Genomic DNA, 27727 nt, shown 5'->3' on the forward strand with positions numbered 1-27727 from the left:
AGTGCTACATCTGGGTTGAAATTCAACTGTCTTGTGACCATGATTTGTATATCAGCAATGTGAAGTGTGAAATTAAAAGTAACCACCTGAATGAGATCAAGGCTGTAAAACCCTATAAAAGAAGGAGTTGTAGCCCAGTACTTGGTTGATCAGGGCACTGCTTTTAGGTGTGATTGACCCTCATCGATGGAATAAACTTTTGTTATTTTACTTCCATTCTGAGCCTCTCTGTGTGTGTCACTTACCAATTCCTTCCATAACAATTGAAGTGGACAAAATGCTCGAAAAATACTTCAAAAGAGTAATGTTACATTAGGGTTCTCCTGAGGATCAGAATCAATAGAAAATATATGTATAATTACACAGAGGATTTATTAAATAGACATATGATCAGAATCAAGAGAAACCATAACAGGCATTGAGAGCTCAGACATAAAACAATCCACAATAGCCATCTGTGTTCTGGAGAGCTGAAGGATCCAGTAGCTGAGCTGCTCAGCCCAAGAATATGGAAGTTGTAGAACAAGAAAGATCAAGGATGCAGCACCAGTCTAAGGTCAAAGACCTGGAAGCTCACTATAGAGTCACCAGTGCCACATGTGTTGGAAGGCTGAAGAAACTGCAGACCAGTGTCCAAAGACAATGATGAAGATTGGAGGTCTTCAGAAACAAGCACACTTCATCTTTCTTTTTTATTTCATTCAGGCTACAAGCCTATTGGCTGGTGCTATCCACATCCCAAGTATGTTTTCCTCACTCACTTTGTGGGGTACCTGTCAATCATCCTCTGACACATTTAGAGCTGTACTTTAATAATCTGCTTGGAATTTATTAATCCATTCAAGTTGATATATCATGATTAACAGTCACAATCCAGACACATCTCCTTAAACCATACTTAATCTCCAAATACAATAACAATAATATTTAATCTCAAAATGTAGTTTTGTCTAATATGATACAGTTATCCTAACTAACATTTCTGTATACAAACAGAAATGCACTAATTCTCTCCCCAGGATGGAAGGCAAATTTTTTCTTTGGGTAATACTTACTTTTCTCTTACTTTTACTTGTTTCTGACATTTTACAACCCAAATAATATAATATAAATTTAACAATATAATATAAATACCAACATTAAGTCAATCAATTTTATTTAACAAAGAAAGAAAACATATTCACTTAATATATGTGTATATATGCATAAGCATATTTACAAAACAGGAGAGAAATGCTATAACATTTACAATGCCTTTTTCTGTAACTGGTTACATGGTCATACTTGGTAATTATAACTACCTTCTTTTATTTCCCATTCTGTATTCCCTTGTCCTTCAGCAAGCACCTGAATAGGCTTTGATTATTTATTTGGTAGGATGACCCATACCTTTATTCCTGAAGGTTCTAAGCCATTTGTCACCCTGCCTAGATTGGGTTGTTATAGTTTCCCCTTGACTTTATTACCTATGCATTGTAATACTAGAAGATGCCTGAAGGGATCTTATGTACTCCAAAATGTTCTTTCTTACCTCCATTGTAGACTAGTAGTCCAATTTCCTTTTGGTAGTCTGGATAAATCACCCCCATAAATACTGGAACTCCCTTTTTAGTTTGTTCACTCAAAAGCAAAACCTGAAATGATATCTGAGCTTCCTGTTCAATGGAATAATTATTGGTATAAGCCTTCCCTTTCAGGAGCTATGACTTCTAGGCAAGCACAGAATAAGGTTCTGGTAACAAAAACCAAAATTTTTGCTAATGAATTACTAGAGGTAATGGTGAGTGGTGTCACTCCCATCTCCACCTCTGGATTCCTATACCCATAAATCCTGGTTGTGGAAGAAACATTCTAACCTACAGATAATTAGAGGTAGAGAGAAATTAGGAGATAGCACAAATGGAATTAAAAAATTTATTTACAGAAACATAATAGTAAACTTCCCAACTATGAGGAAAGATTTCATAGTATAGGTAAGCAAGGCTTACAGAGCACTGACCAACTGTAATGAAAAATGGGAGCTCTCAGTACTTCTTAGTCAAAATTCCAGATGTCCCAAAAAAAAAAAAAAAAACAGGATCTTAAAAACTGTCAGGTAAAATTAAAATAAACAAATAGACATAAAATCATAAAAAGGTAAATCCACTAGGATTACATCAGACTTCTCAACCAAACTTTAGAGGACAAGATAGCCTGGAGTGAAGTATTTTAAGCCCTACAGGCAAACAGCCTCCAACCCAAATTAACTTATCTGAAAAAACTTTCTTTCAAAATAGTTGGAAAATAGAGAGAGAGGGAGAGAGACAGAGAGAGACAGAGACAGAGACAGAGAGACAGAGAGAGAGACAGAGACAGACAGACAGAGAGACAGAGAGGGAGAGAGACAGAGAGAGAGACACAGAGACAGAGACAGAGACAGAGAGAGACAGAGAGATACAGGGAGACAGAGAGAGACAGAGAGAGAGAGAGAGAGAGAAAAGAAAAACAAAAGGGTCATCAAAAGAATGTAGCTCAGCAGCACAGCACTTGTCTGGCAAGACTGAGGTCCTGAGTTCAATCTCGGGGACAGAGGACAGAAGGAAGGAAGAAAGGAAGGAAGAAAATAAGGAGGGAGGGAGGGAAAGATGCAATGTCAGAAACAAATTAACAACTTTTAGTAATAACTCTCAATGTTAATGGCCTGAGTTCCCTTATTAAAAGACACAGATTGGGCTCTTCCCGTCTCTGGCCACCACAGTGAGAGGAACCGCCATGTCTGCGCACCTGCACCAGATGGTGGTGCGGAACTGCTCCAGCTTCCTGATCAAGAGGAATGAGCAGACGAATGGCACAGAGCCCAATAACTTGAAGATCCACTACTCCTTTCGCTAGAACAGGCTGATTCACCCCAAGATGGTGGGCGTTAAGCCAGTGGCCAACGGCAAGGGGGTCGTGGTGGTCGTGAAGTGGGGATCTGGGCAACAGAACCCAGCCACATCCTACGTGAGCAGCACCATGAACAAGAATGCACGCGCCGCCCTCAGCAGCATTGCCACATGATCTGCAAGAACAAGAACGGTCCGGACCTGTGCATGGCCGCCATCCACTAAGCCAGTGTCATCCTGCACAGCCTGTGATGAAGTGGAAGTGGACCGCCCCACCAAGAGTGCCTGAGCCGCTGCCGAGCAATAAAGAGCCTCACTTTCCTGTGGCTGTGGGTCAAGTCTCTCTCTCTCTCTCTCTCTCTCTCTCTCACACACACACACACACACACACAGAGAAGAAGAAGAAGAAGAAGAAAGAAGAAAGAAGGAGGAGAAGGAGAAGAAGATACAAATTAGGAAACTGGATCAAAAAACAGAATCCAACAGTCCATAACATTCAAGAAACTCATCTAATCCAAAAAGACTAAAATCCAAAGGATGAAACAAATATTTTATGTACCCTGAAATCAAGAAGGGGATAGGTATTTTAATCTCAAACAAAATACACTTTAAGCTAAAACTGATCATAAAGGGCAAAGAAGGTCACTAGTTAAAGAAATGATCTAACAAGAAATGGTAACACTTGTAAATATGTATGCACCGAATACTGGAGCACCTACCTTCATAAATACTGTTGGACATAAAAGATCTAATAAACACCAACATAATTATAGTGGCTGACCCACTATAAGGTGGGTGACACCATATTCACAAAGGGACAGGACAACTAAACAAAAAAATCAACAAAGAAATATCAGAGCTGAATAATACCCTTAACAGATGTCTACTGAGTGTTTAACCTACTGCACATTCTTCTCAGCAGCAAGTGGAACTTTATTCAAAATAGACCACATACTCGTCCATAAATCTGCTTAAATAAATACAAAAGAACCACTTCATGTCCACTAGCAAACCATTATGCAATTGAACTAGAAATCAATCACAGAAGAAATCACAGAAAATTTATAAATACCTGGAAATTTAATAACACAATCCAGAGCAGGATGTGATGGCACCTGTCTGTGATCCCAGTACTCAGGAGGCTGAGGCAAGAGGATTGCTGCAAGTTGGAGACCAGCCTGGACTACATAGTGAGTTCAAGCCCAGCCTGAACTGCATATGAAGACCTGTCTCAAAAAAAAAAAAGTAAAACAAATAACAAAATCCAGGACACCCAATGGATCACAAACAAAATCAAGGAAAAAATTAAACAATTTATGGAATCAGACAACAATGCCAGTACAACACATGAGAACCTATGGGACACAATGAAAGGTGCCCTAAAAAGGAAAGGTGAAACATTCCTCATTTAATGACCTACTTTTTAAGTGACTGTTCAGAATTATGACCTATCACTCAGACTTATGGCCCATCTCTTTTTTACAGTTCTGTACATTTTATATAGAGAGCCTCTGTCTTTTTGTACAGTACATCTTGTTTGTACCATACTGCAATTTTTGCTGATTATACTGTAGTTTTATGTTCAGTTATACATTAAGGTGTCATACCTGAGGATATGGTATAGCCTGGCTACCTCCACCATCGCCCAGCTTGTCCAGGGTCACATCTGGTGGGAAACTTTGCCACCTACAGAAAAAGCCATTACAGACAAATTTGGCACTGGCAGGAAAGGCCATCATCACATCCCAGCCCTTGGTTCCCAGAAATATCTGTACCACAATCTGCCACCCTATTTTTACCCCCAGACTCTTTGAGGCAATGAATCCTCTGACCAATGCCTGGCAACCACCTAGCAACCACTTCTCTACTTCTGTCCCTGCTCTCCCCCTATTCTATGCTGATTCTTGCTTGGAGTCAGCCTGCCTGTTTGAATTTGAGTAAATAAAATGGCTTTGTTTATTCATGCAAGGCAAAATCAGGTGGTTTCTCTGCTCTCTGAGTCTCCACTACATCTGGTGCTGAAGACCTGGGATAGGAAAACCCTCTCTGGGGAGCTTCCAGCCCTATCTCAAGCCTTTGCAGTGACCAGAGACCACTCAGTGATATTCATTCCTCAGACAGCGCCTCAGATCACAGCTCAGACAGTCCCTGCCAGTTGCTTCAGACTGGGTGAGACACTTCCCCTTTGCCCTCTGGCCTGGCTCCCACTCTCCCTGCTGTCACTGTGGCTGCCCCATAGCCCTCCCCTCCTTGCACTTGTCATCACTCACCAAGACTGTTTTCTCTAACTCTTCGCCTGCCAGGACCTTTCTCTTTTTAACCTCTTACTCGCTGAGACACAGAGAGACTCATTCTGCTTTCTGTGTTTCCTAAATCCAGCAATGATCACAGAGCACTTCCAGGGTGTCTGGCAAACTACAGAGATGCCTGCCTTGACCACTCACTCACATCCTGTTACAGCCCTGTATCTCAGCTGGAGACATCTGCTGTTGACCACGTTGCTGTTCTCATTATCTCTCTCAGCTCTCTATGGCGAATCTGACTCTCTTTATTCCCACTTTCTCTCCCTTAGCCTGTCTCCTACAAAACCTAAAGCCTCTCTGTCTTTACCCTGATCTGAAGTCCAAATTCCTAATGTTTTTTATAATACTGCCTGGCCACACTATAAGCTTGAAAATGGCTCTCAGTGGTCAGAAAATGGCACTTTTGATTTTTCCATCTTGATGGATTTAGATAATCATTGTCAAAGACTGGGTGAGTGGTCTGAGATACCCTATGTCCAGGTGTTCTTTACTCTCTGTAGTCTTTCTACCCTGGGCTCCACCTGTGATTCCTCTCAATCCTTCTGCTTTCCCTCCTGTCTGCACCTCCTCCAGTCCCCTCTGACACAGACTCCTCCCTGACAAAAGGTCCAACTGACCTTGCTCTTCCCTGGCAGCTCCCTGCTACTTCTGCAGTGGCTGCAGGCACCACCACATCCTCTCCTCCCCCATAGGCTTTGGCCTCCATGACCAATTCAGCCATTCCTCCCCCAGAGCTTCCTGCTTCCTGCACGACAGTCCCTTCCCTTCCTTCCCCCAAGCCTCCTGCCACTCTCCCCAGCCAGCCCCCTGCCAAGCCTCTTATTCATTCAACACAACCATCTGACTCTAGCCCTCCTCCATACTCTGTTCTCTGCCCCATATCCAGTCCAGGTTACGTTCTTGCTCTGTGTCCCTCGCCCTTGCCCTTCACTCCTTGCCCCTTACTTTGACTCCAAACCCTTGCCTCTTACTCCCTAGTTCCCACTCTGGGAGGTGGTAGAGTCAGAAGGAATAATCAGAGTTCATGTTCATTTCTGTCTGACAGACTTCTCCCAAATTAACCAGCATCTGGGCTCCTTCTCAGATTCCACCCAATATATCCAAGAGTTCCAATACCTAACCCAGTCATATAACATCACGTGGGCTGATTTAAATGTTATCCTTGGCTCCACCCTCCTCAGATGAGGGAGAATGAGTAATCTCCATGGCCCAGTTTTATGGGGATGTACACCTCCATCAGGGTGACCTTCCTGTAGGCATTGCAACTGTCCCCCAGGAAGACCCAAACTGGAACCATCAAGCAGGATCTGGGGACATAGCCAACTGAATCCACATGGTTTCCTACCTAGTAGAGGGACTTTGCAAGGTAACCCATATGGCAGTTGATTTTTATAAGCTCAAGGAAACCACTCAGAACAGGGATAAAAATCCAGCCCAGTTTATAGTTTGCCTGGTCACTGCCCTTAGGCAATCCACAACACTAGACCCAGAAAAGCCATAAGGACAACTAATTCTTAAAATGCGCTTCATCACCCAATCAGCTCAGATAGTTGTAAAAATCTACAGAAGCTAATGACTGACCCTCAAACTCCACATCAAGACCTAATCTATTTGGCCTTCAAGTCTTCAACAATAGAGATGAAAGTGCCCAAAAGGACTTCATTTCTGAGTTGCAGAGGATAGCCTCCACCATAAGAATCCCCATCATGAGAACCCCCACCAAAGACAACCACTGTGGTGACTACAAAAGGATCAAAGGCAACCCCAACTCAAGGCACCCCTCCAGGATCATGCTTCAGATGCCACCAGAATGGTGATTGGGCTAAGGAATGCCCACAGGCCAGGATTCCTCCCAAGCTGTATACTTCCTGATTTCCCCACTGGAAATCAGATTGCTCAACACTGGCAGACACCTCTGGGTCACAAACCCAGGGGCTCCCAAATGGCTCCTTCGCAGACTTTCTTGGCTTGTTCAGTGAAGAATGATGCTGCCCAGAGGCCATGGAGCATCTTGGTCCATCTTGGACACCAAACTCTGGGTAATTCTTATGGTGGAAGATTAGTCCTCCCTTTTCTGATTAATATGGGCTCCAGACATTCCACCCTTCCTTCTTTCCAATGACTGGTCTTTCCAGCCCCAAGTACTGTTGAGGAATTTATGGCAAAATCTTCAGACCTTTAAAAACTCCCCCATCTGGTGTCAATTGGTCAGCACATTTCCCCACACTCATTTCTAGTCATCCCTACCTGTCCCATTCCCCTTTTAGGGCAAGACATCTTAAGCAAGCTGTCAGCTACTCTGACCATCCCTGGGACACAGCCAACACTTAGACCTGCCTTACTGTCTCCTTCTCTGCCCCACCCTGTGATCCCATCATCCCCCCTCACTTCAACCCCAGGATCCAGGATACTTCTACCTCATTCCTGGCTTCATCCCAACAGTCACTCACCATAGCTTTTAAGCCTAGTCACCTCTACCCTGCCCAACGACAGTATCCCATCCCTTATCTGGTTTTATGGGGCTCACAATTTATCATCTCTTGTCTACTGCAAGATGATCTCTTAATCTCCATCAACTCCCTTTACAATACCCTCATCCTCACAGTATGAAAGAAAGATGGCTCTTATAGGCTGGTACAATATCACCATGCTATGATCAGATTGCCCTCCCCATACATCCTGTGGTGCCTAAACCCTACATACTTTTGTTCTCCATTTCTCCATCCATTACTCATTACTCTGTCTTACATCTAAAAGATGCTTTTTTCAGTATTCCCCTGAACCTTTCCTTACGGCCTCTTTTTGCCTTCATTTACCTGGACAGACCCTGACACTCATCAGTCCTAACAGCTAACCTGTACCATCTTACCACAGGGTTTCCAGGATAGCCCCAATTACTTTGGTCAGGCCCTTACCTGTGCCTTGCTCTCCTTTCACCCATCTTCCTCTCATCTCATACAGTATGTAGATGATCTTCCTCTCTGTAGTCTCTCCTATGAGGCATCCCATAAAGATACCCTCTTATTATATCTAAACTCCAAGGAGTATCATGTCTCTCTCTTTAAGACCTGTCTCTCACCTACCTGGGCATCATGTGCCACAAACATACCTAAGTCCTATCCCCAGACTGCATCCACTTAATGTCCCAGACCTCAACCCCCACCACCAAACAACAGCTCCTTTTCTTTCTCAGCATAATAGGATACTTCTGCCTCTGGGTTTCTGGCTTTGCTCTGCTCATGAAACCCCTCTGCAAGCTTACAAAGGGAGCTCCAGCTAAGATCTTAGATCACAAAACCTTCCTTTACTCACCCTTTCCATCCTTAAAAGAGGCCTACAGAAGGCACCCTCCTTGGCCTTTCCAGATCTCACCCAACCTTTCAGCCTCTATACAGTAGAATGTGGGGGATATGCAGCAGGAGTTCTGACTAAGGGTCCCAGCCCATGTCTAGTTGCATTCCTGTCCAAACAGCTTGACCCCACTGTCATGGAGTGGCCACCATGCCTATGGGTGGCTGCTGCTGTGGCCCTGTTACACCTAGAAATGCTCAAGACCAACTAGACATGCTCCATTCACCCTTAACTCTTCCCACAAACTTCAGGCACTCATCCTCATCCTAACTCACATCCTATCTGTCCCTTGCCTTTTCCAGCTCTATGAGCTTTTCATGGAAATACCCACACATTATCAACATACCACATCTTTCTTTTTTCAAATCTTTATTAAATTTATTGGTACATTTTAGGTATACAGCACAGTTACATTCATCATTGGGATCTTGTACCTTTGCATGATTTATCTTGGTTCTTATTTTTCCCCATTCCCCAGCCCTTCACCCCCTCCACCCTCCCCTGTCTATAAAGACATTGCTTCCATGTTTTTCCTTTTCACATATTTTTTTCTTTTCCCTTTTTACCTTTCCCCTACCCCTCCCACTTCCTCTACTCTTTTAGAACATTTCTTCCTATTATACAATATCAATTATACATTTTCATCCTTATTTATTCTTTTATTTTTTTACACAAGAGAGAAATTATTTGGTTTTTACATATGTGTGACTTATTAATTTCACTTAAGAGTATGGCCTCAATATGCAACCACTTAGCTATAAATATCTCTAGTTTCTCATTCTTTATAGCTAAATAGTACTCCATTTTATAGAAAAACCACATCCAGTCTCTAGTTGATGGGCAATTGGGCTGTTTCCAAGTTTTAGCTATTACAAACTGTGGCATTATAAACATGGGTGAGCATATCTCACTGTTGTATGATTCTTTTAATTCTTTTGGGAAGATACCCAGCAGGGGAATAGCTGAGTCAAATGGGACTTCTAATCCTAGTTGTTTCAGGTATCCACAGTGGTGGCAACAGTCTGCACTCCCACCAACAATGAAGAAAGGTTCCCATCTCCTCACAATCCTGGCAGCATTTGTTATTGGTTGATTTCTTCATAGCAGCCATTCTTTCTGAGCGGAGATGGAATCTCAATGTTGTTTTCATCTGCATCTCTTAAATGACCAGTGATGTTGAACATTTTTTATATGTTTATTTTTTGCTTTTACTTCTTTGTCTGAGAAATCTCTGTTTATTTCACATGCCCATTTTTGAATTGAGTCTTTATATTTGGGGGTCTGATTTTTTTGAGTTATTTATATATTCTAGATAGTAGACCTTAGTCTGAGGAATGGCTGGTAAAATTTTTTCCCGCATTGTGGGTTGTTTCTTAGCTTTGCTTGTGATTTCTCTGGCAGTGCAGAAGCTTTTCAAAAAGATGAGTTCTCAGTTGTTGATTCTTTGTGGTAGTTCCCGTGCTACTGAGGAGATTTGTTCCAAAGTCTTTTCCTATGCTGATATCTTCAAGAGTTCTACCTAACTTATCTTGCAGGAAGCTTAGAGTTTCTGTTTTAATATTTAATCCACTTGGATTTTAGTTTAGTGCATGGTGAAAGATAGGGGTCTAGTTTTAATCTCTGACAAGTTTTTCCAACACCATTCATTAAAGAGGCTATCTTTCTACCAGTGAGGGTGGTTGGCTCCTTTGTCAAAGATGAGGTAGTTGAGTATGTCTGGAGTTGTTTCTGCATCTCCTACTCTGTTTCATTGATCCTTGGGTCTGTTTCTTTGCCAGTACCATGCTGTTTTTATCACGGTGGATTTGTAGTATAGTTTCAAACAAGGGATTGTGATACCCCCTCCCATGTTTCTGTTGCCTAGAATTGTTTTTGTTATTCTAGATATCTTTTGATTCCAAATGAATTTTTGGATTGTTTTCTCTAGTTCTGTGAAATATACTGTTGGGATTTCAATAGGGATTGCACTGAATCTGTATAGCAGTTTTGGAAGTATGGCCATTTTCACTGATTTGATTTTTCCTATCCAGGAACAAGGGATGCTTGAAACACATGACTGCATGTCTCTAATTCACCTAGCAACTCCACCTTTCCCACACATTTCCATCTTCCCTCCTCTCAACCCTAACTAATCTGGATTCATTGAAGGGAGTTCTTACAAGCCCACTCTTAGCTCCTCTGCCAGGGTGGGATACACTGTCATATCCCATGATATTATCATAGAAGCTAAAACTTTCCTTATGTCTACTACCTCTCAATAGGCTGAACTAATTGCTCTAACTCATGCTCTCACACTAGCTAAAGGCTTACAAGTTAACATCTATACAGACTCCAAGAATATATTCCACATATTACACCATCATTCTACCATTTGGACAGAAAGATTTCTCACTTTCCAAGGATCTTCAATCAATGCTCTACTCATTAAAACCCTTCTCCAGGCTGCTTTCTTGCCAATATGGGTGTGTCAGGAGTAAAGTGCAGCATCGACGCCATCTTAGTTAAAGGTTAAGCCCACCCACTTGAGAGAGCAGGAAAGGCCCGGAGTCATCAAAAGGACAGCATGTATTCAGGAAAATGGTCAGGAACAAGCACCAAGTGTGAACATTCCAGGTAGAAGAGATAGATGATTCCCGTAAAGATTAACCATAGCACTTCACTTTGTCATGGAAATGGCATTCCTATAGAGATTAACCACAGCTCTGTACTTTGTCACAGAAATGTTAGCCTCATCCTGTGCAAACTATGTTCTGTTCCTTTTTTCTAACTGCCTCACTTCACTTCTGTAATTTTGCCTACTTCCACCCCATCTAGAAACATATAAAACCCTCTTGTACTCTAGGCTCAGGTGCTCTCCAAGTCGTTGCTTGGAGTGGCCATCTGGCCAGACTAATAAAGGTCTGTTTGACACCATTCTTGGGTGTGGCTCGTTGGGTTCCTTTGGGGTGTTGTCTCACTGTTGCTGTTTGGTAGTTCTTCAGAACATTTGGTTAAGATCTCTGGTGGTCTTACATGTGGCTGTACTTCACTACAAGGAACACCAGAGACTTTCAGACCCCCTAGCTGCCAGAAATGCTTTTGCAGATAAAACCACAAGGAAGGCACCAATCTCCCTCTGCCCCCAACCACACACACACAACCAAGGGTCAATATTTTGTCCTTTCCAGTTTCACCCCAACATATTCCTTTTCTGAATGCCAATAATATCAGGATCTCCCCATCAAAGATGATGGTTCCTGAGACATGGAAAGTTCCTCCTTCCTGCTGCATGGGCCTATGCTTTTCTCTTGTTCTTTCCTGACAATTTTCACACAGGCTACAAACTCCTAACTGCCTGAGTCTCTTATCTGATTTCCCTCCTGGAAAATCCTCACCTTAAAACCATCACCATTCAATGCTGTTTGTCACATGACCACACCTCAGGGCTTCCTGAGGTTCCCTCCTTTTCCTACCCATCAAGTACAGGAATTTCCCCAACTCAGGACTGGCATATTGATTTCACCCACATGCAATGAGCACAGAAGCTAAGATACATCCTGGTCTGGGACAATACCTTCACTGGGTAGGTAAAGGCCTTTCCCACCAGCTCAGAGGCCTCGGCCATTATTAACTCACTCCTAGCTGAAATTAGCCACCATTCTGCCTTCTCACATCCATTCAATCAGAAAATGGCCCAGCTTTCATTAGTCAAATTACCCAGGAGGTGTCCAAGTCACTTTTGATCAGATCATCTACAGCACTCTGATAGCTGTCCATCTATGAGATTCCCTCCTCAGTGGTATATCACTCTTAGGCGAAGTTGTGTCCAACTGATAACTTACCTTAATCCTTGTGGAAATTGCAAGTAATCTCCCTCACTTCCCTCAGGCTGGCCAAACTTCCAGAAGATATTTAAATGCATTGCCCCTACATATCCAGCCCACTTTCTTCACTCAATCTGCTTTGATCTTACTTGGTTTCACCATCAGGCCTCCTTTTCCAGGGCACTCTGTATGACTTTTCCACAGAGTATATTGAATTTTTTTCCTTCCTTGTGCCATCCTCCTGTTCAATGATTGATAAAGAGGACCTTAAACACCCTCTGTTCCTACTATGTACTCTCCTGTGGATTTTACTTACAATCCTGTTATGGCTTCAACTCAACCGTCTTTGGCCTCAGGGGTGAAATAATTTCTTATGGTCATGTTCACTCTTGTCCTAACTAGGTCCCCCTCTTCCTCTTCTCTGCACTTCTTAATCTGGGTAGCCCTCTTGTTTCCTTCTACATGCCTCATGGCTGCACCCCAGCTTCTCCTTCTGATGGTTTCTAATTATCTCCACAGGACCAAGAATTTTTGGATAAGGGAGAATTTGACTGATCCAGCCTGCCATTGCCATCAGAGCCCCAGTCCAACAATGTAGAGACCTAATAAATAATAATACCCCTGCTTGACGGTTTGAGTATTGTCACTGCTGCAGTAACAGGAATAGCAGAGCTATCTCCCTAACCTACTATTGTTCCCTATGCCAAGATCTCTCTAACAGTCTAAAAGAAATAGCTAACTCCATTCTTACCTTACAGAACCAGTTAGACTCCCTGGTGGCAGTAACACTTCAGAACCATAGAGCTTTAGATCTTCTAACAGCCAAGAAAGGAGGTTTATGCATCTTTTTAAGAGAAGAATGTTGCCTTTTTACAAGTCAGACAGGCATGTAGGAGATACAGCAAAAAGAGAACAGACAGCTATAGAAATTGGACTATGTATGTCTGACTCTTGGACAGGTATTTGGAGCTGGACCACATGGCTCCTTCTATTAACTGGCCTTCTTGTCTGTATTCTTCTCCTCCCTTCTTTGGGCCATGACTACTCAAGGTTCTCTCAAGATTCCCCAAAATCAAGTTAATGCTTTTACCAATTAGTCAATTCAACAAATGCTTGCTCTGTCTTCCCTGTACTACCCCATCCCCAAAAAACTCTCTTCTGTCTAAAGGTGTCCATGCCACCCACATGTCCTGCATGAAGCAGCTGCAAAAGACAATACCTACCTCCTCTACCTTTTTTCCCCCCTTTTATAACAACAAGGAGGCAAAAATGTCACGTCTAAGAACATAGCGTAGCCTGGCCACCACCACCCCCAGCTTGGCCAGGGTCACACCTGGTGGGAAACTGCTACCTACAGGAAAAGTATTACAGATAAAATTGGCACTAGCAGAAAAGGCCATCACATCCCAGCCCTTGTTTGTAAGAAATATCTGCTTCACCACCCAATCTGAGGAGCACAGACCACCTTATTTTAGCCCCCAGATGCCTTGAGGAATTGAATCCTCTGACCAATGCCTGGAAACCACCTAGCAACCACTTCTCTACTTAAATCTATGTTCTCCCCTCATTCTATGCTGATACTTGCTCAGAGTCAGCCTTCCTATTTGCATTTGAGAGAGTAACATGACTTCATTTACTCATACACAACAAGCCGGGACAGTTTCTCTGCTCTCTGCATCTCCGTTACATCAAGTATAAGTATCTGTGTAAGAGTTACACACATAGAAGCAAAGTTGGCAAGTTGGAGTGTCCTTTGACCATTTCTTTGTTCTGAATATTGCAATATACATATTATATACAATTCCTCATTTAGCAACAAATACATTTAATGACCTACTTGTCATAGACTTAGTTTACACAGTGACAGCTATCAAAAACTATTAAATTGAGTAGTTGCCCTACTCAGAACCCAACAGTCTACCCAATATGTATTAACTGAATTTACTCCTTGCAGTTTTACTGAACTAAATTATTGCATTAGTTTCACACAAATAACATCCTTTGTTTGCTTGTGACTGTCCCAGTTATTTTGTGACTCTTGGAGTATGATGATAGTGATCCTATATATTCCTTTCTAGTGTCCTGAAAAGTTCCTAAAAATACAGATTAATATTTATTATTGACAATATGATATTTGAAGTGTCCTTCAGGAGTTTTGCTTTCAAATATTTAAATAAAGTTTATTATTTAGATAAAACATCACAGGCTATTTAGAAGCTAATATTAATATTTTCACTGTTCAATCAAAAATAAGGTAAGGTTTTAAATCTTCTAGCATACTCATAAAATGCTTTCAATTAAATAAAGAAATAGGGGTTTTTTTTCTTGGTTTTTTTTTCAGCTTTAATTGAGTTTATTGGTACATTTTAGGGATACGGTACAGTTATATTCATTGTTAGGATCTTGTACCTCTACATGACAAGTCTTGATTCTCATTTTTTCCCTTTACCTCTGCCCTCCCTTCACCCCCTCCTCCCCTCCCCATCTACAAACACTTTATTTTCATCTTTTCATTCTCTTACATAAAGAAATGTTTTTAATGGAAACATGGAGGGATGTGAACAAAAAAATTAAAATGTGTTATGTACACAAACCAATTCCACAAATAAATGTAATCATTAGGTACTGCAGATGTGTACTAATATTTTTAAAAACCATAATGCAGCTAGTTCCCCAAATCATTTCATTTATTTTTAGTACATGACACTTGTGATTCCCCAGCTGACATTCCACTGTGACAGTGATTTGCTGTAGTATTATAATTCACTTGCATGACTTGAGTTATATAACCATTATCTCAAAGTAGCAAGAGTTGCACATGTTGCCTGGCCATTTTCAATCCACTGTTTGCCAGCAATGATGCATAAAATAAATCAAGAGTTGTCTAAAACTAGAAAATTTTAAAATATATACCATTAAATTGGCATTTTAGCTCCAAATTTACATCTTTTCATAAATATAGAAATGTTTTCAGTCATGGCCAGGTCCAAACTATGGCTCACCTTCGCTTTTTTGTTTTTGTTTTGTTTCAGTTTTTTGTTTTGTTTGGTTTGTTTTTGTACAGAAAAGGAATTTTCTCAGGAGATATATATATATATATACACATACATATCTTTTAAAATATTTATTATAATATTTTTAAAATGAGGGCCAAAATTAAAAAGGTGATCCATGAATTGGATATGCTGGCCAAAGACAAAACATGCTTGGAGTTTTGTCTTTCCTGAAAAGGAGACAACTTGTGAAATTTTCACCCTGAATTGCTTCCACTTCTCATGTAACATGAAGAATAGTACGTATTTGTCTGTTTTACAATTTTAAATCAGTTAATCTTTAGTGTCATTAAAAATGATTTGTTTTTTGTGGGCAACTGTTTGGTGACTTAATGAAATGTCTTCCATATTAGGTTTTGTAAAAATTTAATTATTTAGACTTTTCTGCAGTTTTCCATCAAAACTTTTCATAAATGAAATAATGATTTTTTTACTACGTCTCACACTAAAAACATGGACAAATGTCATAGAGAGAAATTTCATAACTTTATAGCCTTATGTAGGAAAAAAATAAAAGTTCTACAATTGAAGATTTGAACTTCCATTTTAAGATGACAAAAAGCACTCCAGTATATACTACTGTAGTCTAGTAACTTACTTAGTTGGAAAATATTGAAGGAATTGCCCGGACAAGGCAAGTATACCAACCATTCATCATTTTAATAGAGGTGTCAGTCAATGCACTCAGAGAAGAGAAATCAAGTAGATAAAGATAAATGGAAAGGAAGTGATAAACCTTGGACCATCTATAGGATAGAACACTGCTCATTAATAAAGGGAATGACTGTGGATATATGTGTTAATCAGCTGTCACTGTGAAGATATAACTGAGAAAACTTCCTGAAAAGAAGAAAGACTTTTTTGCGGGGGTGCCCAGAGTTTCAGAGGTTTAACTTCACTATTGCTCGGATCCTTTGGCAAGCAGGACATTGTAGTGAGGAGAGGATGAAGAGCAAACCTGCTCAACTCATAGCAGACAGGAAGCAAAGAGAAGGAAATTGCTCTGGTAACAAAACCTTTCCCCCTAAAAACCACACCTGGTTGTTCTGCATTATGGTCCTGTCAGCTTCATTCCTTATCAACCTAGGACAAGAACCCACAGGGAGAGAACTGGTTACACTGAAATGAATGAAACCAGTCTCAAAATGGACTTTGCGTTACTTTTCTCTAGCTTCTCACTGTCTAGTCTAAAACTACCATGAAATACAGACAATAAGTTATTGGAGGCTGATTTTCTCTGACTGCCTAGAAAGGGGGGTGGTGAGGGCCAAAGAAAAAAGAGACAATAGAGACTTGCGTAGTTTCAAAATATATGGGATCTGGGAGGTCAATGCCTCAGAGTAGGCAAGGGCCAAGATTCTCTGAGCTAGTCACTGTTTATTGGGTACCCACAATAACTGACGGGAGTATGGGGTGAGGAGGAGTGGTGGTGGTGACAGTGATCCTATGTCTGATCCTGTGCCAATGCAAATCTCATGCTCAAGAGGGTGGAAAGGAAAGCAATCCCACCTCAGCAGGTGGGATGAACTGAGATAAGGAACTCATCCCTTCTCAGGTGAAACCTCTCTCTTTTGTATTACTACTGGGTTCTCAAGGTACCAAGATGTCTACAGTTGGTGTCATCATGCCTCATGGCTCCACAGACCATTGAGGCCTCAGTTGTGACCAGAGGCAAAAAGGAGTTATGTTCCCACATGCCATAGCTTGCTCTCAGGCAAGGCAAAATTGGGCCTTAGACAGCTGTAGTCATAATTTAATTATGAAGTGATTTTTATGTAAAAATGCTCCCAACAATAAATAAATGTTATTGAATGATGCACTAGGCATAAAATCCCAAAACTCTTAATAAGAGGGAATATGCTCCATTCTCCTCTCACAGGACTTTTCAAGGACCGGCTGTCTGCCTTCTCCTCTGGGAGGCAAAGGGTCAACCCTCTCCCAGGATTTTCTACATGTGCTTCTCATTTATGGATGCTTCTAAGGGAAAGAACCTTTTTATTTGCCTCATCTACAGTATTTCCCTGAGCATAAGGGTAAGAACAATTGAGTGTAATTACATAAAATATGATCATAACAGTTAAACATTTATTTTCATATTAGACATATATTTATTTCTCCTTGGGAGGTGTATGTGGCTTTTTGTTCAAATATTTGTTTGCAGAAGGTTGAACATACAGTAGGATGTCCATGTCTTAGAATTTTGACCATGACTCCAATGATGAAAATAATAGACCCAAAAGATGTCCACACTTTTCAGGGTGAGACACACATTATATTCTTCTGAGCAACCATTGCTGAAGGAATCTGGCATGGTTCTTCTTTTACCATAGCCATAGGATCTTTGCTAAGTTAGTTAAATGTCCAAACTCACTTGTGCTTAGGGAAAACAATGGAGAGACATATGCCCTATGGGGGTGGGGTGAAGTCATGAAGTAGCCAATTTCAAGATGGTAGAGCAAAGAGAATTGGGTTTGTGGCCACCATAATATGTTGGTAAAATATGGGAAAATGGTTTGAGATTCCTAGAAATTTCGAGGAGAAGGGAACCCAGCAGAAAGAAAGAAAATAAATAAGGACTTCAACTCTCATTATCTCTATATTAAAGGGGATTTTATGCTAAGAAAGTTGCACAGGTCTCAGAATTCTGAGTTACACACAAATTTCTTCAGCACATCATGAAGAAAAAAGAGAACTATAGCTTTGCCATTTGGGAAAGTTGAGAATGTGGTTCAAATCTTCAGGGACAGGAGAAGAGGAAATATAGGAAAAAAAAAACAATTTAGTTCCAAAATTGTCTTGCTTTGTTTTATTTTTGGTACCGGAGATCGAACTTGGGTTCTTGAGCTTGCAAGGAAGGCGGCAGAACCACTGAGCTAAATGGTCCTACCAAAATTGTCTTGAGCTTTTACCCAAAAGTGAAATTCATCTCTGAATTATTAGAAGTAGTAGTAGTATCTTCCAAAACAAAATATAATATAATTCTGCACAAAGATAAGCAAACTGAAAAGTTTTATTTTAATAACCACAAATTATGTGTTGGAGCAAGGGCAAAAGCGTTTGGATGTGTGTAAGTACTAAAATTGTGGGGTGATAGAGTGGGGTGGCAACAGTTTGTTTTTCAAGAAAAGGAAAGAACTGCTTATTCTTCAGATTGGTAAACTGAGACTGAACACACCTAATTATATCCTATATTGCTCTCTCACCTGTGACATTGCTTTCATTCTGGCTGTTGGGGATTACTACTAAGTTGAGTTCTGGGAGATATGTTCTCCAGACATGTCTATTCCTCAAAGAGCGGATAATGCAAGGAACAATTTCAGTCCTTCTATGAAAATGTAAGTAAACAAATGAAGAATTCTACAACTGTGTCCTTCTATAAGATTACCTACTACAAAGAAAGAATGGAGCTTTCTAACAAAACCCTGTGGCTTAAAATGATCACTGTTATCCTAAAGACAAAGATATGTGAGTAGAAGTAAAAAGCAGACAGTATTTACCAATCCAGTATTTAACAATCTAGATGAGAAACTTTTACAGGGAACTACTAAATAAAGCTTGGGGTCATGTTCGTGGGAATTCTACATTCCGTTTTCTGTGTCTCTCAAAAAAAATTCGCAAGTATCTAGCATCAATACTTTCTGCTTTGAAAACTGAGAATGTGTCTTCTTGCTAAATCAAACAAACTGGCCAAGAAGGCCAGTTATTATACTGCTTAGTCATGAAAGCCTTGAAAAACAAACTAGAGCACTTGGCCTTTGGTAAATGAGTTCTATGAGACAGATTCATCTAAAAGCATGCAGAAAATACAGACAAATTTTCATCAGATTTAATCTTTAAACAGAGAAAAGAAAAGGAAAAAAATGTCCCATGTTTTAATGATTAATTCAAGTATTGAAGTCTGATTCTCAACTTCCATTCTGGCACCTTGCTGCCTCAAAGTACAGAAAGTCTCTCTTTTTGTTATTTCCTTCTCCATATGGGCCTTTCTCCTTTCCTGTTCCAACTTGTCTTCCAGCTTTCTGATCTTCTCTTCGTACTCCTCTCTTAGCTGTGCTTTCTCTCTCTCCAGCTCTGCTCTGTAATTTTTTTGTACACACTGGATTTGTTTCTGAATCTCCTCCTCAGCCCTCTGGTACAACTGATTGGTGTAGCATTCTCCACCATTCTTCCTCACAATGCGCTGGACCAGGATGAGCAGCTGGTTTCTCTGGGCCTCCTGCTCAGCTCCTGTTGCTTTGTTGTTGAATGCACAGCAGTGATCACCAAAGTTGCCTATCAGCTTTTGGATGTGCTCTGGAGCATACCTTAAGTACTCACAGAAATCTGTGCCCTCCAGATCATCTTTCCTAGTGAATAAGAGAATCATGAATCTTCTGGCCCTGGGTCCAAACATACTCAGGATCTTCTCTGTGGCCTTGCTCTCTTCCTCAGTGTAACGGCCAAGTGGGACCACCAGGACTAGAGCATGAGGCCCCGGAGAGGTCAGGAGAACACAGTGGGCAATCTCCTTGCGTGTGTCGGCATCCTGTGCCTCAGTGTCAAAAATACCAGGTGTGTCAACAACAACAATGTTTTTTTCATTCCATGTGCTGCTCCCTTTCTGACAGATCCTGGTAATGGACTTTGCTGCAGTGCCAGAAAGAAATACTTTCTCTCCAAGGATGCTATTGCCTGTTGCACTTTTTCCTGCCCCAGTTTTGCCCACTAAGACAATTCTCAGTTGAGAATTTCTGTCATCTTGGTTTCCAGGCCCTGGAACATGAAGGAAATCACAGCCACAGCATTAGAGTCTACTTCCAACAGTGTCCCATGCAGAATGCCCCCACCCCATGCCCTTCCCTGTTGCCGGTTGTAGGCTTCTCACCATCACTGCATTCACAAGATCTGTAGTGCCTCTGGCCTAAAGGCCATCTTGCAGTAATTGGGCAAGCAGCCTGTCTCCTGATCTCCTGTCTTCACTCTCTTCTCAGGATTCCCTTGCACTCATCACTCTGACCTTCTATAGCTTCATACCCCACAGAAGAGGAAATAAAAAGGTTTCAGAAAAGAACTATAAGCTGCTGATAGCAGTTGCTTCAAGAAGATGATGTAGGCAGTATTACAACTGACTTCAGCACATCTTCAGTGGGAGATTTATTTTCCCAATTTATATTCAAAATGTAACCTTTCTTCTTCCTATTAAGGGCCTGGGGAGGAGAGTTAACAACCACTCACTATCCTAAGTCAGAATTTCTCATATTTGAGAACCAGAAGTCCAAGATTTTTTTCCTTAAAGTTCTAATATTGAGAATACTGGCCATAAGAAGGCTAAGGTCACTAAGAACAAGTGCAAGTGGGAGTTTGCATTATCATTTAGTCAACATCACAGTGGAAGGCTAAAGGATCTCCTGAGGGCAGTGGTTAGTTGGCCATAGGAAAGGGGAGTAGGAAATTCACAGCAGGTGAAATGAAAAGGTATCCTGGCTTATTATGGCAGTTCTAATAATGCCACAGTTTGCCAGTGTTGACAGTGTGTGGATGACAGTCCACCATGTAGATTGCAAACGCAGCCCCCAAATCATACCCATCCTTGTATGTGTGCCTCTTTTAGATGTGGATTTAGATGTCAGATCCAAGAACTGCCCTGCTGACCCATAGGGTCTGGAGCTATACATGATTGATGTTTGAAGCTACTCCGCTGTGAGATAGTTTGCTGAGGTTCAACTGACATATTCTGTCTTCATTAGTACAGGAATAATGGGGGATTATGTGATGAACTAAATGCATCCCCTTGTTTAATTTGTTGGTTATAGTGAGGCCACCAGGAACAGGGAGAATAAGAACCAGGCTGAGGGCTCAATGACTCCCTCTTTCCTCCTGTCCAATCCTTTTTCAGACTGAAGAGAGGGGTAGGAAAGCATCCAGAGAAGCCACAACCAGCTATCTTCCTGTATTCGTGTTGCAGGAAGCTGAAACTAAGAAATGGCTGAGCCCTGGATCAATCAGAGGCCATTTTAACTTTCTCTCTCTCCCTTTTAGCTGATGTGGTCACATCAGAAAGAAAGTGCAGAGGGTCAAGAGAAGCAAAAGAGCAGCGTAAACAGAGGAATGGGAACAGGGCTTGATTGTCTTCATCTTGCTCAGCTGGGGATTATCTGTCAGCACTGGAGATCTCCTCGCCAGCAGCACATCTCCTCGCCTGCAGCTTAGTCATGCTGGCCACCTCTCACTGTGCTGGACCCTGCCTTACCGAGGTAAGAACTCTCACCATGGTACTTGGCTGCCATTGTAGCTTGAATTCCTGTAGATAAAGAAATATACCCATGTCATTTTAAGGAAATGAACAGCAACTCGGAATCCTGGCCTCCTATGTAGCCAACACACACTTTCCCTCTCTTTCTCTCTCTCTCCCTCTCTCTCTTTCCTTCTTTTCTTCTTTTTTTTTCTTGGCATAAACTTCCTACTTCGATTCCCCTGCCCCATCTCCCAAAACTGGCCTCAATTCTCCATTTTCAGTCTTATTTTCAGGCTGTTGCTTTTTCTTTATATATATATATTTTTTTTTAAATTAAGTTTATTGGTACATTCTAGGTATACAATACAGTTACATTCATTATTGGGATCTTGTACCTTTACATGACAGGTCTTGGTTCTCATTTTTCCCCCTTGTCCCTGCCCTCCCTTTACCCCCTCCACTCCTCCCCATTTACAAACACTTTATTTCCATTTGTTCATTTTCTCATATTTTTTTCTTTTCCCTTATTACCTTGCCCCTACCCTTCCCACTTTTCCTACACCTTTAGCCCCTTTCTTCCTATTTCACATTGTCAGTTATCTCATTAGGATCTTATGTACTATTATAGTTTTTCATGCCAGAGAAACTATTCGGTATTTACACATGTGCAACTTATTTATTTGACTTAGTAGTATATCCTCAATATGTATCCATTTTCCTATGAATGAATCTAATTGTTGCTTTTTCTTTACATACACCAGAATGTGATAGCCCTTCCCAGCACTGGTTCTGGCCCCTGGTTCCTCTTTATCACAGGACTCATGACTATGGTGCGTTTTACAGGTCCCCTGTGGCCTGCCTTCTCCTCAAAATTCAAAACTTGTCATACTTGGGCCAGGGATTTAGCTCAGCGGTTCGGTGGCCTGCCTTGCAAGCGCAAAGACCCGAGTTCAATCCCCAGTACCAAAAAAAAAAAAACTTGTCATACTCAACTTTTCCATTGCTGTTTCTTGGGCATCTCAAACAGAGCTGGCTACAATGATAACCTTCACTACTGCCACCCACAATCCCTCATCTTAATTAACAGCATAGCAGTGGCTCCTGCCAAACCTTGGAATCATTCACAACTCTTCTTTCCTTGCTTTCATCTACCCATCACCAAAGCCTATGGATTCCACTTCCAAAAATCTCAAAATTATGCTTCCTCCATCTTTTTTTTTTTCCTCATTGGTACATTTTAGGTATACAGTACAGTTACATTCATCCTTGGGATCTTGTACCTTTACATGACAGGTCTTGGTTCTCATTTTTCCCCTTACCCCTGCCCTCCCTTCATCTCCTCCTTCCTTCCCTATTTACAAATATTTTATTTCCATTTCCACTTTTTCATTTTCTCATATTTTTTTCTTTTCCCTTATTTTCTTTCCCCTATCCTTCCCACTTCTCCTACACCTTTAGCCCTTTTCTTCCTATTTCACATTGTCAATTATCTCATTAGGATCTTGTGTACTATTATAGTTTTTCACACCAGAGAAACTATTTGGTATTTACACATGTGATTTATTTATTTCACTTAGGAGTACATCCTCAATATGCATCCATTTTTCTATGAATGACTCTAATTTCTCATTCCTTGTGGCTGAGTAGTATTCTATTTTATAGAAAAACCACTTCTCTCCATCTTCTTGCTAATTCAGTCCAAGATTGTCACAGCTTCCTAATGGGACATTTTGCCTTCAGTCCATCAGACATTACTTTTTTTTGGTTTCTTTAGATTCCCTTGTGGCTTCCTATTGTTTTACAAAACAGTTTCAATCCTTGCTGATTCAACACTGCAAATAATAAAAGTGATACATTACATAAAGAGAATCACATGTTCAGGCTGGGGGTTTAGCTCAGGTCCTGAGTTCCTGAGGTACTGAGGTCCTGAGTTTGATCCCCAGCACCCACCCCCACCAAAAAAAAATCACATGTTCATCACCACAGAGGCAGAAAAAGCCTTCAGCAAAATTTGACCACCCTCAATGATACAACCCCTGAAGGAACTAATTTTATGAGGGTTTTACTCTATATAATAAGAGCCGTATATGACAAACTCACAGTTAACATCATACTGAATGGAGGAAAGCTAAAAGATTTTACTCTAAAATACAGAACAAAATGACAGTGTCCACTGTCACTTTTTTTATGGGAGGGGGGTGTCAAACTTGGGAACTTGTGCTTGCGAGGCAGGTGGTGGCACTATTGAGCTAGATCCCCAGGTCTATTACTTCTTTTTTTTTTTTTTTAATGATAGTTGAAATTTTAGGTAGAGAAATTAAAAGAAAATAATTAAAGGGAGGCAAATACAAAAGGAAGAAGTCAGGGGCCAGGGATTTAGCTCAGTGGTTCTGCCACCAGCCTTGTAAGAACAAGGACATGAGTTCAATCCCTGGTACTCCCCCCAAAAAAGTTTGTCAACAAAAGGAAGAAGTCAAACTGTCAAACTATCCCTGTTTGCAGATAATATGATGCTTTACTTAGATCATACAAAACCCACAAGACTTCCAGAAATTTCCACAAATTCCAGAAGACTTTTATCTGATAAAAATAATTCAACGAAGTAGCAGGATACAACTTACAAAAATCTTTTTCAAGCTTTTCTCTACATGAATCACTGAGAAATCAAGAAAAACATCCATTTGCAATAGCTTTTTTTAAAAAAACAAAGAAATTACCTGAGAATAAACATAACCAGGGTGATAAAAGACCCTAAGCCCTGTATAATGAAAATTACAGAACACTGAAGAAAGAAATCAGAGCAAGCACTAGAAGATGGGGAGAACTCCCATAATCATGGGTCAGCAGAATTAGTGTTGATAACATTGCTACATTTCTGAAAATTCAATGATAGCTCCTTCAAAATGCCAATGAAGGTCTTCACAGAACTCAAAAAAAGCCTAAAGTTCATATAGAAACACAAAGGACACAGAATAGTGAAAGAAATTCTGAGCAAAAAGAGCAAGGCTGGAGCTATCAGAATATACAACCATATAAACAAAAATGTCCTAGCATAAAAGTAGACACATAAAACAATTTAAGAGAATGCAGAAACAACAATAAAAAAATACTACTGCCATCTGATTCTTGACAAAAGGGCCAAAAACGTGTCAGAGAAATGACAGCCTCTTTGTTTTGTTTTTTGAGACAGGGTCTCACTATATAGTTGAGACTGACCTGGAACTCACTATGCAGCCCAGGCTGGTCTTGAACTCACAGTGATCCTCCTGCCTCAGCCTCCTGAGTGCTGGGATTACAGGCATGCGCCACCACATCTAGCATGACAGCCTCTTTAACAAATGTTCCTGGGAAAACTGGACATTCATATGCACCAGATTGAAAGGATCCCTGTCTCTCATCCTGTACAAAAAGGACTTCACAGAAGAGAAAGACTAGTATAAACCCTAACCACTGGGAAAAAAATAGGGCAAATACTTTAAGACTCCCACAATGAGATGTCTGTAGCACAAGAAATAATAGAAGGATTGACAAATGGGACTACATCACATTAAGAAATTTCTGCCAGGGCTGGGGAATTGCCACCTGCCTTGCAAGTGCAAGAACCCAAGTTCAATCCCTGGTACCAAAAAGAAAAGAAAATTCTCTCCGGCAAGGGAAATAATTAACACAGTGAGGAGACAGTCTACAGAATGGAGAATATTTACCAGCTACTCTTCAACAGAGGATTAATTGAGAAGAGGAAGGGAACAAGGGCAAGGGGGAGGGCAGGGCGAGGGGGATACTTGGGGGAGAAATTATCAAAGTACATATGTAAGAATCTGCCAAAATGAAATTCATGGATCTGGATAATTAAAACAGAAGAGAAAGGATTTAAATCCATGCAGTGGTCCATAAGTCCTTGCATAATAACTGCCTTCTTTCTCATAAGGCATTAGCCGCAATAGCCTCCTCAATTGCCCCAGAATCTTTTAAGCTACTTCCGAGTTCTAGGACTTTGCAGAACTGTCTGCCCATCCTAGTCTGGCACCCAGCTTACTCCTACTAAGCCCTCTGGCCTATGCTCCCCGGAGAACTCTTCCATAATACCTCTCTCCAGCACTGATCCCGGACACCAGTGCTGGAGGGGTCACCTGCCCAGGCTCTGAGGGCATCTGAGGGTTCCTAACAGGAAACGTGTTGCAATAGAGGTTGTGTGTTAGATGTCTTACTGTCTCCCCTTAGACGGAAGCTTGATGTTGGGAGGACCATGTGTCTTGTGTCTCCATTTGCTCACCGAACAATATTGGACAAAAAGGGGCTCCCAATAGATATTTGTTAAATAAATGAACTGATAAACAATCTCTGCCTTTTGTTTCTCTTTTCTTGCCAGGCCCATGTCTGATTTGTGAAAATGATGATCTTTTCCTTCTTAATCAACACTCAGTAGCCTGAACACCTGGTATTCACTTTTTAATGTTTTCTTTCATTGTTGACCACAAATGATTTGAAGAACTCTACCTGGAGTGGACTTTGACCAGTACAGACTGAGAATGTTCCTTGTTAAGGATGAGGATACCAGTTAGGAAGCATCATAAACAAATTGGAAACACAAAGCTGTACACTTCTTTTGAAGGGAGAGGTTTTTTTTTGTTTTTGGTTTTGGTTTTTTATTCTTTAGGAGCAGAGTGTTAGGAAAATCTTCTGATAAACCACGAAAAGAGAAATGATATTTTTAAAAATCAACTTTGACTACAAAGTGGTGCTAGGTGAGGAGACTGGATACCAACAACAGGAAGACAGGGGGTCTCTGTTGTTTCTTAAGCTCCTTAAAGCTGCTCTGCCAATCAGATGCATCCTAATTCAGATGCAAAACCAGGAGACGGTGCCCTGTGAGTGCCGACCTCAAGTGGCTCAGTTCTCTCTCTGCCTAGAGAACAAGCATCCATTGGTTCTAGTTTCTCCCGAGCCACAGTTGCACATGGTGGCATTTCTTTCCTCCTACCTTCCAAGGGAGAGCTCACCTCTGGGTGAACCCAGGAAAGGACTGTCCCTGAAGAGGTAGATTCCCTGGGAGGCAGCTCTGAGTCCATAATTAATGGGGTAACAAAACCTCAGACTGCAAAGCTTTCGATCCTGGCCTGCTGGTTTCAGGGGGACTGCAGGCTGTGCTGGGCCTTTATGTTTTTCTCACCACTACCTCCCCCAGAGTAAATTCTGTCTACTCATCCAGCTAATTCTATCCCAGGAAGACCAAATTCATCTTTAAATTCTACAACCAGTGCAGGAATAATTTATCTGTAAAACAAGTATCCTGTAAGCAGTAGCCCCTAAATGAGACATTAATTTAAAGGCTCAACATTCAAGAAAGATTACAACCTAAAGTTAGCAAAAGCAGGAAACAGAAACCAACAAAAAATTTATTTGAGAGGAAGATTTCTTGGAGGTTTAGCATAGAGAATTAACAGAGAGCCAAGCCCTCTGCACCAATTTGGATAATCTCTACCCACACACCCATCCCTAGTCCCTTACCTGGAAAGTCTGGGCTCTACAACCTTCTCTGATTTTTCAAGTAATGCTGAGCCAGGATTTTGAGAAGGGTGAGCAGAGAGGAAGTGAGGGGAGGGACTGTCGAAACTTGCTTGTTCAAGGGACCTGCCCACGTTATCACCCTCTTTCACTAACAGGACCATCTGCAGCAATGGATTGTTATACAGTGAGCCACATAGAATCACTGAGCATTTGAAATGTGGTAGATGTGATTGCACAACTGAATCTGAAGTCTTATTTTAATAAATTTAAATAGCCAAGTACACCTAATGGCTACAGAAAAACTCTACAAGGGTCATGCTGTGCAATTCTTAGGGTGGGGAGGGACAGTGGGTCAAAATCCAGAGACTTGCCAGCTACTCTGTAGGATCTGTGGGTTCCTGGATCCACTGTTTGGGACAACAGGATACTCAGCTGATGCTGGGGGCCTTAGGCCTATAATAGTGTAGGCAGCTATCTCCTCTCTTTCTTCCCTGATATGAGAAAAGAATAGAGATGTTGTTTCCAGGATACAGCCTCTAAGTGATCTCCCAGAAACAAAGGAGGATAAATGATCTACACTTGACTGACTAGGATGGGCCCAAGGTTGCTTTGTGAAATAGTGTTAGTGCCA

At 41.2% G+C, this 27727-nt stretch overlaps 1 protein-coding gene and 1 pseudogene across 1 annotated transcript in view; one reads left to right on the forward strand and one right to left on the reverse strand.

Moving 5' to 3' along the window:
* The first annotated feature begins 2751 nt into the window (after nucleotides 1-2751).
* On the forward strand, nucleotides 2752-3116 carry LOC104858823 (annotated as a pseudogene).
* A 16084-nt stretch (nucleotides 3117-19200) lies between these two features.
* The window catches only part of Gimap4 (GTPase, IMAP family member 4), a 51223-nt gene continuing 42696 nt past the window's right edge, over nucleotides 19201-27727 (reverse strand). Inside the window, exons 2-3 of the mRNA XM_033763963.1 lie at nucleotides 21604-21654; nucleotides 19201-20126 (exon numbers count right to left, since the gene is read on the reverse strand). Coding sequence (XP_033619854.1) covers nucleotides 19201-20126; nucleotides 21604-21640 — 963 coding nt within the window. The 5' untranslated portion in view covers nucleotides 21641-21654. The remainder of the gene's footprint in view (nucleotides 20127-21603; nucleotides 21655-27727) is intronic.

The sequence above is a fragment of the Fukomys damarensis genome, unplaced genomic scaffold (genome assembly GCF_012274545.1).
Source record: "Fukomys damarensis isolate Sample0158 unplaced genomic scaffold, DMR_v1.0_HiC HiC_scaffold_16, whole genome shotgun sequence".
NCBI lineage: Eukaryota > Metazoa > Chordata > Mammalia > Rodentia > Bathyergidae > Fukomys > Fukomys damarensis.